At 33.4% G+C, this 14546-nt stretch overlaps 1 protein-coding gene across 1 annotated transcript; it reads left to right on the top strand.

The window, feature by feature from the left end:
- The first annotated feature begins 28 nt into the window (after window positions 1-28).
- Window positions 29-9248, top strand: LOC142349641 (dynein axonemal light chain 1-like). Its single transcript, XM_075401351.1, has 4 exons — window positions 29-261; window positions 4446-4644; window positions 6656-6834; window positions 9053-9248. Exons 1-4 carry the CDS (start codon window positions 181-183, stop codon window positions 9146-9148), a joined length of 555 nt encoding a protein of 184 aa, XP_075257466.1. The 5' UTR covers window positions 29-180; the 3' UTR covers window positions 9149-9248.
- Window positions 9249-14546: the final 5298 nt, after the last annotated feature.

Genomic DNA, 14546 nt, shown 5'->3' with positions numbered 1-14546 from the left:
ACACGTGCTTGTTATGATTGTGGTTATAAGTAAAAACAACTAACCAATATATACATATACTATACAGTTTGAAAAACTGCCATACAGTAAAAACTAATCCAAGCTCAAGCTGTACCGAAAATTAACCAACAAATAATTACAAATTGAAAACATCCAGAAAAATATCAGATTTAGACAAAAATGAGTTTCCCCAAATCGCTGAAAGAAGGAATTCAAAACTTGGAGAAGAAAACTGGAGAAAAGGCAAACGAAATGAAAAAGGTAAGAACCTCAATTAAACTGCCTGAATCAATTGACCGACTATAAATTAAGGCTTTGTTATTGCTGGTTTTAATTAATGGCTAAATCAATTTTCCATAGGTTTTCACACCCAAAACTAAGCCCATGCTACCACCGATTATTTATTAACTTATAAACTATGTCAATAAAAAGCAAAAAAAACAACTTTATAAAATAGTTTGTCTCTCAGTGTCAATTGTTACGTGGAATGAAAACATTGACTTCTCTCATTAATTAATTAAAAATTATTCGGGATCTAAGAATACCCGCCGGCAAGAAAAATGAAAAATTTAGCAGACAGCTTGGTCCTGATTGGTCGAAAGATCTGATTGGTGAATGTTTGTACAGCGATTGATTGGAATTAAAGCACAGTCGGAAATTTGGCCCAAATTAAAACTTAAAGGTTGCAGGATGAGCCCAGTTTCCGAAAAATTGGCAAATGGTTAAAATATAATGAAAGGTAGAGTCATTTGAAAACAGCCGCTATGTTGTTAGTCAACTATCATCATTAGGACGTTTTCTTTTGACATTCTCAGCAGTCTCCATTTTCAATTTTAGTTTAAGAAAAAAAAACAAAAAACAAAGCTGAATTTTAACCTACAATCAAAACGCTACATGGAAATCGAATCGTCGCTTGTTTAGAAATTTATACATCGCTCACAACGTGAAACAGTTCAGTATTACTAAAATCAAAATTTTTCCTTTTATTATTTTACAGGTTAGTTGGCATATATGAAGCACCGATAGAGTAACAGGCTCATCATTAGCAGTTTCTTTTTAAAAACACTTGCTCGCAAGACTTTCTTCGGACGCAGCATTTTATCATCATCATAACATGACAGAAATTACTATGAACGGTGAAAAAAAACTATAATTGATGAAACTATACAAGCAAGAACAAATTGCAGAAAACAATCCAATGCAAAATTTATGAAATTGTTAGTGACGTGTAGGGACAATCAGAAATATCAGAAAAGCTCTGAGATGTCAAATTATAAATTTTTATAATTGACTAATATTTATTGTACTATCTGTCATTAAAATGCTCTGCGTGCCCTCGGCAACACCATTCGGAACTTTGACTCTCCTCGAAGAGTTGAAAAGCTTGCTAGTGATGTGCTTTATCGGTCCAACAAATTATAATTACACATCGTTTTGTACTTTTTAAACTTTTTTGGTTTTTGGAGAAAGACTGCAACTTTTAATATTTTTTAAGGGATTGGTGCACTATTAAACTATCAGTTTATTTTGAGACAATGATTAGAATTGTTTACAGAAATTTGCGGCTCAATTTTAACCCAAAATTTTATATCAAAACTTTCACCACATTTATGGGAATGAGGGTATAAGTTATACAAGCTCTTATTGCTTTAGGATTCCTGTAAGGTTAAAAAAACAAAGGAAAAAAATAGCTGTTATTGTGTTCTTGCAAACAATGGAACTGACTGACACTTTTATTTTCAATGTTTTCTATCCCTGAAGGAGAATTATTGTTAATCTTTTGACAAATGAAACCAAATGTAGTAACGAACTAGAATCATTTTTCATTTTCAATTTCAGCATTGCTAAATTCTCGTAATCAACAACTTTCTTACACTATGGTACCAAAAAGCTACGTACAGCCTGATTTCTGCTTTCAAAGCATGATTAGTGCTTCATTTGCATGATTTGCGCTAAGGCGTGAAAAAAGGTGTGATACTTACAAATTTTAAGAGAAATTTCATTCTCACTTTCTCCGCTTAAACAGAAAAGATGGTTAAACCGCTTTGTTCTTTTACCGTTTGCCAAGTTGTTACGCTACGAGATGTCGGTTTTTCACGGTCTAAAATACAAAAGCAACTCAACTTGAAATCAAGATCCAGTGCGCAGTATGCATACAAACGTTACCTGAAAAACAAGAGTTTCGAGGCCCAAAAATCGAGCGGAAGACCCCCAAAATTGTCAGAAAATCCGAAAAAAGTTAGTTACCGATGTTTTGAAAGGTCCCAAAACATCACTGGAGCGCATTAGAGTGGTTCATAAAGCATTTTCTTGCTACGATTCAATTTCCAGAGGTACAGTTAGACGAATTCTCAAAAAATATGGCGTTTGTTCAAGAAATGCTGCAAAAAAGTCAGTTTGAAGAAAAAAAGCAAGTGTTTTCGTTCAAAATGGTGTATCAATATGCTCAAGAAGCCGTTCTCGTTCTGGCAGAGTGTTGTTTTTACTGATGAAACAAGAGTGCGCATCTCAAGCGACGGAATTGTTAGAGTTTTTCGAAGAAATGGAACGAAATTTATGGAAAAAAAACAAAAAAAAAATGAGTTCGGACAAACGATCACTTATGTTTTGGGGTGCAATGCGATGAAATGGGCTCGAATTGCTTGTTAAGTGTCCAAACAAGCTAATCGCTGTCGGTTTACGAAGAAAAAATACATTTCCTGGTCATTTTTTTTCAACAAGATAATGCTCCTGTGCATAAATCAAAGATTATCGGCAATTTCTTCCAAGAAAACGAGTGGAAGGTACTGGAATAGCCAGCATACAGTCCAGATCTGAATCCTATTGAAAATTTATGGGCGATTTTGAAGCAACGGTAACGAAAACAGACAGTTTTTTGGAAAAATTTAGAAGAAAAAGTGTATGAAATTTGGAATGAAATTGACGCAGACGTCGTGAGAAACCTGTATAAAAACTATACAAACCGTCTACTAGACGTTAAAAAAGCTAAAGGTGTAATGACGCGTTATTAGAGAACAAATTTGAACTCAAAATGTTATTATTTGTCGTTTGTATTGCTTTTAAAAAAATCTTAAGGTGTACGTAGCTTTTTGGTACCATAGTGTATTAAAAAGATAAAATATTAATCGATTTGGTTGATCAAGACAATCAGGTTAACTATGGCCAATAGGTTGGATTATAACATAAATTTAAAACAAAAATTCATTTTAATGCTGATTAGGTCCGCTTATGGTCATTTTTTCTTCGCATATTGGAAAAGCTACATGTTCACACAGACTCAGCCATCTGTCAGTGGAAAAAGCATCCTTTCAAAGTCCAATCTCATTGGGTGAGATCAAAGTCTTTATGACGATATCTTAAGTTGCTTGTCTACTCTCATTGGGTGGCAAGAATTAAATTTTGCTTGAAATATCAGAAAATGAGAAAGCAACTAGGAGTTCACGGCGTCCCTGCCAGAAACATTGTAGGAGTTGGTCTAATGGTAACAATTGAAATAGACAGAGCATGTATGAAAAATACACGTGATTTCCATTGGACACAACATCTGTCATCAGTCAAAACTGCTACACTTTTTAAGAATGAACCTCAACCTTTTTAAGTTGAATGAACCTCAACCTGTACATCCATAACGAGATACACAAATGATGATACAACCCCAAAACAATTTATTTTGTTTTGTACAAATTTAAGCTCTTCAGCCGCATCAAGAGCAAAATTAGACTTCAGAGCCGCATTTGAAGTTAAGTTTGTTTGTAAGCTTAAAGTGAAGTCGAAAGCACTTGATTTACTGCTTTCCAGGAAGGCGCAAAATCGGGCACGAACTGCTCTCGGTTATCAAATTTACCTTCCCAACTAATAGGAATAAGTTTTTCGTGTCCCACAATTGCGTCCCATCCACCATAGAACGCAAGTAGCTTAGATTTTTGAAGGCCGCAATCACCGGTAAAAGCAATTCAACATTTGGTTGCCGAGTTACCATTAACTCCATATATGGCTTGGATATGGTTGCCAAGAAAGGTTTATGGTGGTCAACCCGGCTATACCTGAAAACATCATACATAAATGGCAGCGTAAAGATGTAACATAAAGTAATACCATCAGGATAACTAAAATAATAAAATAATAGAATATTAAGATCTGTTTGATCCCTCCCATTGTTTGGTCTTTGGCCTGTTCGATCTGCCAGAGTGGTCCATTTCTGTACAGTCTGACCCAGAATTACCGAAGCCGATATGGCTCAGTCTCAGTCCTCGTATCTGTTGGATAAGAACCAGGTTATTCAAAATGTGCTCGGTCTGACCCATTGACTGCAACATAAGTGCATCGGGCTTATATATGTTTTTGGTCGAGGACCTCGCCCTAGGAAATGCCTTTTTTCAACGTGCATTACATGCCTTTTACCTGTAGTTCTTGGGGAAAATTTCCGACCCACGTTTTTGATCCAGGTGCAATTATACGCTCTGATGTTGGAAAAGATGGACGCCTCCCTCTCCACCCTGACATCGTGTGAACACCTTCAGCTGTCAACGAATTGCATTGAGAAGATCGCCAATCTGAACGGACTGAAAAACCTCAAAATTCTCTCTCTCGGCAGGAACAACATCAAAGCACTCACTGGGTTGGAGGCAGTCGCCGACACTTTAGGTAAAGAAATTCCCACAAGAATGAAAAGAGGGTTGCAGTGGACATCCCCCCCCGTGGTGCTCATTATCACCCAATTTTTGCAAATTTTTAAAACCCAATTGTCATAGCACCTGTTCGATTTATTACAGTACATTGTGAATCCAAAAATCAATTAAGAACTCAGCAGAACGTAAACAATTTTGGCACAATTTTACGTTGACTATCAAGGATAAATTTCCCATTTTAGGGACTGCGAAAATTGCTGTCAAAATCATTAGAGTAAAATGAAGATTTCTATAATGATATCAATTCTAACTCTCGAAGATCAGTTTCACTTTATAGTTCAATATGTTTCTTTAAAAAATTTGTAAAGAACAATAATACGCAGTTGGTTGCCTTGTCGAGACAGAATGGTAAAAATGTAAGAACTTGCAAGTTTCTTCCAAAAGATGGTTAACTTGTAACAGCTTGCAAGCCGAATAGTTAACTTGTAATAACTTGCAAGTCGAGTGGCTGACTTGTAAGTTTCTTGCAAGTTCGCTCCGGTTGAGCTCGACTCTTATTTGTTAATTCAATTTAACACTCAGTCATTCCGTAGAAAGCGCGTGAGAGTCAGTTGCTCAATTTGGATAACATATTACAATGCAAAATAAGTTGATAAAAAGTTTAATTCTAAATTTTTTTCAATTAAAAGGTCCTATTGCAATTCAATTAATGAACAATAGATTTCAATTGGCTTCTTCACGATTGCTTTTTTTAAATGGTTCGTACGTTTTATATTCTTTTTGACTTTGATTGAGATTTCAAATTCATATGTCAGCACTTTCTCACAATAATTCTGTGACACTTTCTTTTTAACCAATTTTCATTTTATAATTTCAATTCACATTTTCCGATTCAGTATTTTTGAACCGTCTGTTTACAATCAAATCTTATATTGTTTTGTTACAAAAAACATTTTATTGTTTTTTGCTGCAATGTAGGCAGAAAACTTATCGAGTAACAGCATATATTGAACGAGCTTATATAGGTAATTATGTGAGTTAAACGTTTATTTTGTAAGAACTCTTTAGGTCAAATGATTAACTTGTAAGAACTTGTAAATTTTTGGAAGAGAAACTTGCAAGGTGATGCATCGCCTTGTAAGTTTCTGCCAGAAACCTGCAAGTTAACCATTCGGCCTCGACCCGGGTTAATAGAAAATTCGCTGATTTTCAAAATTCTCAGCACAAAAACCTTAGTTAACAATGCGATGAAATGCGTTGAATAGTTTCTAACAAATGCGCTGAAACATTTTTAGAAATGTGCCGAAAAATGCTTTGATTTTGAGACTATGAGCTGAAACTGCGCTGGATGGAACTTCAAAAGAAATGTGCTAAAATTGCCGAAAAATATGTAAAAATGTACTGAAAATGCGCTAAATTTATGTATAAAAAGCGCTGAATTTTTAAATTTTTCAATGCATTCTCATCATTTCAGCTCATTCGGTGCATTTCTTTAAACAAAAATGCGCTGAAACGCCACTGGCATCTCAATCCGGCAAAGGAAAGTGTTATAAAAAATAAAAATAGTATTGACATTTTTGTAACGATCGAGTTCTCGGAAGAGCTTCTGTCTAAGTACCACGACCATTCTAATTGCCTTTAAATCATATACATGGCATCTTTCAAAGTCTATATCCACTATGATGTTTACGTAACAAGCTCGAGAGTGACTTAATAACACAGTTTGGCCCTTCTTAGAATCAATTTACATGAAAAAAATTTAGTTTACCAGAAAATTTTTGGGCTTGTTTTTGACGCCTTCATTTTGAGATGCAAATAATTATATCGGTAGTAGACCCCGTACACATTAATATTCAGTTTATCAGGACATCATCAATTTTTGATCACAGATCTGAAGTTTTTTAGGCTCTTTATAACCATATTTTTTATTCACGTACCGTTAGAACTAACCACTATAATTTATTATAATGATGTAAACAATTAATTGAAGGAATACCATATTTCACCCTGGCTTTTTCCCATTTCAGAACAGTTGTGGATCTCTTACAATATTATTGAGAAGTTGAAAGGAATCGCAGTGCTGAAGAAACTTGCCATTCTCTTCATGTCCAACAACGTCGTCAAGTCCTGGGACGAATTCTCCAAACTCAAAGACTGCCCCGCTCTAGTTGATCTCAACTTTGTGGGAAACCCACTCGAAGAAGATGTAAGTATTTAGTTTAAATTTTAAACTCGCTTCAAAAGTATATAAGAGAATTTCAAACCCAGGACGATGAATTTCCAGAACTTTATGTGCAAAACTTTTAGTGGAATTTAGAAGAAATTTTATATCAGGAATTTAGAACAAAAACCTTTTTTTGCAAGTTTGTTTTATAAAGAGGAACTGAAACAACGCAGACACCTCAGTTCGGATTCTTTAGAAACTTGACGTCGGAGATTTTATCATTTATCTCAACATAGTATCAATGTTCAGTGTCCGATGTGATCATTTTTTCCGATGCGTTAAGAAATCAACTCGTAATTATTCTTAGCTCGAGTTTTTATTAATGCAGAATCTTCAGAGTGTCATATAAAGTGTTTAACTAGCAAGGTCGTATCTGATAATTGCGTTCAATGAAACAGATCTGGAAAAACTTTGTCATCTTTTGTTCTACTTCTTCTTAAAGTGTTTTAATGAATATCACAATATGGTTGTTATCACCATAGAGAAGTTGTCAAACCTCGAGGTGAAGACAGGACACTGAATAAATTCGAGAGGGCGATAACAACCCTCTGGAGATGTTGTTAATCAGCTCTCATTAGGATAACAACGGTTGCATAACTTGCGCCATATTGTAGTTGAAAAGATTCCAATGAAGCAAAAAAGCTGTCTTCATCTCTTGCTAACCGCAGACAAAAAGTAAAACTTTATGGCCCGTTGGCGTATTAGCAAAATGTAAATCACAGTACCCCACAGAGTACAATTTTTACGAACTCTCTATTTGGCCGATTTTTTTTCTGTATGTGAATAATTTTTCATCTAACATGAACACAATGGAAAAAGTAATTCAAATCGCAGAAGACATAAGTGTTTTCTGTTCCGGAAGGAAAGTAGTTTACATGGAAAATTCGAGGAAGTCTTCCAAAAAACAGAGGAATATGTAGAGATGCACAAGCTGATCTTGAAACAAACTCGCGCGAAAAATCCGATTTTCTTATAAAAGTGAAGTCCTCACAACAAAAACTGCTACAGATACTTTAATACTCAAATCGACATGAACATTGATTTTGATGACAAGCTGAAAAAAATATCAAAAAAGATGGCTCATGCTATACGATCAGTTTACTTAATAAGACATTGAAATCCCCTGAACCAGCGCATTCTTCTTTTAAAATCACTTGTGTTTTCACACTTATCTTTTCGAGTAATCTTTTTTGGAAAAAAAACTGAAACGCTTTATCAGATCAACTGTGGTACAAAGATGCGCTTTGTACGCAAAAAGTATGACAGAGCAAAAGATTTACCAAAACAGGCAAAAATACTTCCAGTTGAGCACAAGTAGCCAAATGTCCCTATACAAAATTTCCTTTGACACAGTAAGGCTAGAAGACTTTGAAAACTTTAACGTGTATCTGAGACTTCATCGAAACGCTCGAACAAAACAATTCAAAATTGAGCACAATGTCAAAACCAACTTTGGAATGAATTCGATTGGCTTCGGTCAGCAAGAATTGGAAAAATTTTTAAAAAACGTTGAGCTATTGTTAAGTCTCACAGCATAAAAATTGCTTTGAATAGGAGCGTGGGGGCTTTTAAAAGTTATTTTTTGATTTTAGGAAGAAAACAATCCAAAGCTTTGAAAACTAATTTTCTAAACAAAATTCATGTTTTTAAATTTAAACTTAAGTGATTCGAAATATTATATTGTTTTGTTAGAAATATATTTGACTGCCTGTTTATAATTCTATTTTACGTGTTTCAAAAAAAATTATCTAATTAACCCAGGGTCTTCTCTGCACTCATCATATAGCAACAGTAGCGCGAAGAGAGTGGAGTAAAAATATAGGCCACAGCAGATTGTTGCCACTAGTTCAGATTTTTGTGATTTTCATCGGTTTGTAAGTGATTAAGTGTTTGCTTATGTTGGTTAAAAAACATCTGATTTTAGATAGGAAATAAAATAAACCCCCATGGAAACAACCCCCCTCCCCCCCCCCCCTCCCCCCCAACTTGACTATCAAAAAGATATGCATTTAGCGCGTTTGTCCATGCCCTGCGGGCCATGGCCATGCCTTAGACGCTCATGGAACTAACACAACCGAACAAATTATAACGCCCAAAAATCTAATGTAAAAAGGGAACTACATCCGTGGTTTTTGTTGTGTGGGGGTTTACATCCTAGACCTGTTTGATTCCCTTGGTGTTTATTTGCTGATATTTGTAGTTAAGTGCTGCCGAGACGTACAGAGACAAAGTTGCAAAACTGTTGGGAAAACTGAAGAAACTGGACGGAGTACCAATTGTGAGAGACGAAGAGTAAAACACACACAATCATATAGTGAACAAAATAACTGTCATGGAAAAAAATTGAAGTTTTTAATAGAAAGTTGTTGTGAATTCAAATTTAAAACTATGTTTAACCTCTCTTTTATCGTGAACTCTGCATGTGTTACAAGGGCTATTTATAATGTCATTCGAATCATAAGGTTTTCTCAATTACTGTAATACTAATTGCTCCAAACCTCGGTGAATTGGGGAATCCGAATTATACACCAGCCCAATTTTTGTGCCCATTTTTACCAATCGAAGTCGCTTGCTAGATACAATTATTAGAAAACGGCAGGGACACTGATTTCATTTTTATGGGGATTTTATATGATATCATTTTTTCGAGATAACACGCAGTTTTATTTGTATTTATTTGACAATTTTTTTTCCCAATTTCACATACCGTGAAGTGCTTCAATTCAATACTTATAAAACAAGGATATGATATAATTTTTTAGGAACAGGGAAAAAATTCTGTTCATAAATGACTGAACTATCTGACTTAAAAGATTTTTACTTGTGTAGAAAAACATCTTGAGCAGGGATGAGTCATTAATCGAAAAAGGTTTTTTCTTCGATCTTTTCATCAAAAATTTTATTTTAATGATGCTTTTCGCTTAACAGATGACACGTATATAGCTTTTTTTTTAACTTATATTGACAATTTTAGGTTAGTGCGCATTGTTAATACGACGATCATGATAATAAGTTTTGCGAAAGTCGAAATGGCGTTTGATCTTTTGGTTTTCTTGATAAATTGCTGCTATTGTTAGCCAATTACGCAATAAATGGAGAAAAATACTGAGCTCAAAAAATTAACAATGCATTTAAATACGACGATCATGATAATAAGTTTTGTGATAGTCAAAATGGCGTTTGATCTTTTGGTTTTCTTGATAAGTCGCTGCTATTGTTAGCCAATTACGCAATAAATGGAGAAAAATACTGAGCTCAAAAAATTAACAATGCATTTAAATACGAAGATCATGATAATAAGTTTTGTGAAAGTCGAAATGAGGTTTGATCTTTTGGTTTTCTTGATAAATCGCTGCTATTGTAAGCCAATTACGCAATAAATGGAGAAAAATACTGAGCTCAAAAAATTAACAATGCATTTAAATATGAAGATCATGATAATAAGTTTTGTGAAAGTCGAAATGGCGTTTGATCTTTTGGTTTTCTTGATAAATCGCTGCTATTGTTAGCCAATTACGCAATAAATGGAGAAAAATACTGAGCTCAAAAAATTAACAATGCATTTAAATACGAAGATCATGATAATAAGTTTTGTGAAAGTCAAAATGGCGTTTGATCTTTTGGTTTTCTTGATAAATTGCTGCTATTGTTAGCCAATTACGCAATAAATGGAGAAAAATACTGAGCTCAAAAAATTAACAATGCATTTAAATACGACGATCATGATAATAAGTTTTGCGAAAGTCGAAATGGCGTTTGATCTTTTGGTTTTCTTGATAAATTGCTGCTATTGTTAGCCAATTACGCAATAAATGGAGAAAAATACTGAGCTCAAAAAATTAACAATGCATTTAAATACGACGATCATGATAATAAGTTTTGTGAAAGTCAAAATGGCGTTTGATCTTTTGGTTTTCTTGATAAATCGCTGCTATTGTTAGCCAATTACGCAATAAATGGAGAAAAATACTGAGCTCAAAAAATTAACAATGCATTTAAATACGAAGATCATGATAATAAGTTTTGTGAAAGTCGAAATGAGGTTTGATCTTTGGGTTTTCTTGATAAATCGCTGCTATTGTAAGCCAATTACGCAATAAATGGAGAAAAATACTGAGCTCAAAAAATTAACAATGCATTTAAATACGAAGATCATCATAATAAGTTTTGTGAAATTCGAAATGGCGTTTGATCTTTTGGTTTTCTTGATAAATCGCTGCTATTGTAAGCCAATTACGCAATAAATGGAGAAAAATACTGAGCTCAAAAAATTAACAATGCATTTAAATACGAAGATCATGATAATAAGTTTTGTGAAAGTCGAAATGGCGTTTGATCTTTTGGTTTTCTTGATAAATTGCTGCTATTGTTAGCCAATTACGCAATAAATGGAGAAAAATACTGAGCTCAAAAAATTAACAATGCATTTAAATACGACGATCATGATAATAACTTTTGCGAAAGTCGAAATGGCGTTTGATCTTTTGGTTTTCTTGATAAATTGCTGCTATTGTTAGCCAATTACGCAATAAATGGAGAAAAATACTGAGCTCAAAAAATTAACAATGCATTTTAATACGACGATCATGATAATAAGTTTTGTGAAAGTCAAAATGGCGTTTGATCTTTTTGGTTTTCTTGATAAATCGCTGCTATTGTTAGCCAATTACGCAATAAATGGAGAAAAATACTGAGCTCAAAAAATTAACAATGCATTTACATACGAAGATCATGATAATAAGTTTTGCGAAAGTCGAAATGGCGTTTGATCTTTTGGTTTTCTTGATAAATTGCTGCTATTGTTAGCCAATTACGCAATAAATGGAGAAAAATACTGAGCTCAAAAAATTAACAATGCATTTAAATACGACGATCATGATAATAAGTTTTGCGAAAGTCGAAATGGCGTTTGATCTTTTGGTTTTCTTGATAAATTGCTGCTATTGTTAGCCAATTACGCAATAAATGGAGAAAAATACTGAGCTCAAAAAATTAACAATGCATTTTAATACGACGATCATGATAATAAGTTTTGTGAAAGTCAAAATGGCGTTTGATCTTTTTGGTTTTCTTGATAAATCGCTGCTATTGTTAGCCAATTACGCAATAAATGGAGAAAAATACTGAGCTCAAAAAATTAACAATGCATTTACATACGAAGATCATGATAATAAGTTTTGTGAAAGTCGAAATGAGGTTTGATCTTTTGGTTTTCTTGATAAATCGCTGCTATTGTAAGCCAATTACGCAATAAATGGAGAAAAATACTGAGCTCAAAAAATTAACAATGCATTTAAATACGAAGATCTTGATAATAAGTTTTGTGAAAGTCGAAATGGCGTTTGATCTTTTGGTTTTCTTGATAAATCGCTGCTATTGTTAGCCAATCACGCAATAAATGGAGAAAAATACTGAGCTCAAAAAATTAACAATGCATTTAAATACGACGATCATGATAATAAGTTTTGTGAAAGTCAAAATGGCGTTTGATCTTTTGGTTTTCTTGATAAATTGCTGCTATTGTTAGCCAATTACGCAATAAATGGAGAAAAATACTGAGCTCAAAAAATTAACAATGCATTTAAATACGACGATCATGATAATAAGTTTTGCGAAAGTCGAAATGGCGTTTGATCTTTTGGTTTTCTTGATAAATTGCTGCTATTGTTAGCCAATTACGCAATAAATGGAGAAAAATACTGAGCTCAAAAAATTAACAATGCATTTTAATACGACGATCATGATAATAAGTTTTGTGAAAGTCAAAATGGCGTTTGATCTTTTTGGTTTTCTTGATAAATCGCTGCTATTGTTAGCCAATTACGCAATAAATGGAGAAAAATACTGAGCTCAAAAAATTAACAATGCATTTACATACGAAGATCATGATAATAAGTTTTGTGAAAGTCGAAATGAGGTTTGATCTTTTGGTTTTCTTGATAAATCGCTGCTATTGTAAGCCAATTACGCAATAAATGGAGAAAAATACTGAGCTCAAAAAATTAACAATGCATTTAAATACGAAGATCATGATAATAAGTTTTGTGAAAGTCGAAATGGCGTTTGATCTTTTGCTTTTCTTGATAAATCGCTGCTATTGTTAGCCAATCACGCAATAAATGGAGAAAAATACTGAGCTCAAAAAATTAACAATGCATTTAAATACGACGATCATGATAATAAGTTTTGTGAAAGTCGAAATGGCGTTTGATCTTTTGGTTTTCTTGATAAATCGCAGCTATCGTTAGCCAATTACGCAATAAATGGAGAAAAATACTGAACTCAAAAAATTGCTGGTCAAATAATGTGTTGGAAATTTATGTGAAACCTATGCATTAATTTATATGTATTAACTACCCAACTTATCGGAATTTTTTTCTCGACTTATTTACCCGACTGATCGAAGATCTTAAAATTTCTAATAGGATTACTAGAAAGCATGAATGATCTATCTAGGAGCAAGAATTGACTCAAGAAATCTGCAGTACGTTTGGTATTTAAGTTTGCAATATTCTGTTTCAAAACTAAGAAATTGCGCGTGCCCATCAATACTTTGTTAAGCAGATTGATCTCTCATATTTAGTAATTTAGGTTTCGTTGATTTTGTCTGTTTAGTTTCAAATGTACGATAATAATCTGTTTGTTTAATTTTTTATATTTGTTTATTGCTATTTCAAATGAAAACATTGCTATGTGAGCCTGATTACAAAACGTTAAAAAATGTTGGTGTGTTCGGCCTCTCAGATTGGGCATGTTTAGTTTTTTAGATTGGGCATATTTGGTTTGAAAAATACAAAAAATTGCTGGGTTTCAACAATTTAAATGTAAAAAAAATTGTGTTTTTAATATAGCCAACATTATAATAGCCTTTCAATCGGGGGAATTTCAAACTTACCTCACTAAGACAATTTCTCCGAAAAAAAGTTAAAAATGACAGACTTTTTTCATAAGCATATTTATAAGACTAGTTGAACAAATATTAGTTCTAGTTTGTTTTTTGAATTTCGACATTTTCTTACAATCACAAACGATGATTTATGAACTAGAGAAACATATGGCAAAGACCGTTGGTCTTTGCAAGATTTGCTAATTTTTCCTGATATTTGCACTGCTGACTATATATAAATAAAATGTGCTTTGCAATAGTAAGCACACGGATAATCATCACCAGTTTCAGCAAATATCTTGGAAAACGTTTCTCTCGAGAGGTTGAACCTCTTTTGAAAGGCCTAAAATTTGTTTATTGAAATAATTCGTTCATTTTTAACCATATTCTGTTAACAGACAATAAATTGAGTTAGGTAATCCTTTCGAAGGCTCCCTTGAAATTGAAATGATCTAAACAAACTTTTTTGATTCGTTTCAAAGACATTGAATGGTTGCTTGCCTCAATACAACTATAAATAATTTGCATTCTGATCACAATGTCAAAAATCCTTCCCTTCAACCTACTTTGTTACAATTTGTCACAATTGACGTTTTCAAAACTGAACACGTGTTTTTTTCTTTTAAGAAAGGGAACACAAAACAATGCAAGATCAGAGTGTTTTTGCTTTATCTATGTCAAAGTTTGTTCTGTTTGTTTAAACTCGAGATCTTTTTCACCTAAAAATCTTCCTTCTACATTTTTTCTATAACTTCTTTTCACGTTCTGTAACTTCTTTCCACAAAACATAAATTGTTCCATTTTAATG

The sequence above is a fragment of the Convolutriloba macropyga genome, chromosome 11, assembly GCF_964194025.1.
Source record: "Convolutriloba macropyga chromosome 11, txConMacr16.3, whole genome shotgun sequence".
Classification (NCBI taxonomy): Eukaryota; Metazoa; Xenacoelomorpha; order Acoela; family Convolutidae; genus Convolutriloba; species Convolutriloba macropyga.
The sequence above is the reverse complement of the archived record's forward strand: the minus strand, read 5'-3'. Positions and strand labels throughout refer to the sequence as shown.

Bases quoted from the DNA above. Each gene is read 5' to 3' on its own strand.
- LOC142349641 (XM_075401351.1), top strand. From the start codon at position 181: ATGAGTTTCCCCAAATCGCTGAAAGAAGGAATTCAAAACTTGGAGAAG. The intron at 4,645-6,655 runs GTAAAGAAATTC...TTCCCATTTCAG, and splicing joins GGCAGTCGCCGACACTTTAG to AACAGTTGTGGATCTCTTAC. The intron at 6,835-9,052 runs GTAAGTATTTAG...TGATATTTGTAG, and splicing joins GAAACCCACTCGAAGAAGAT to TTAAGTGCTGCCGAGACGTA.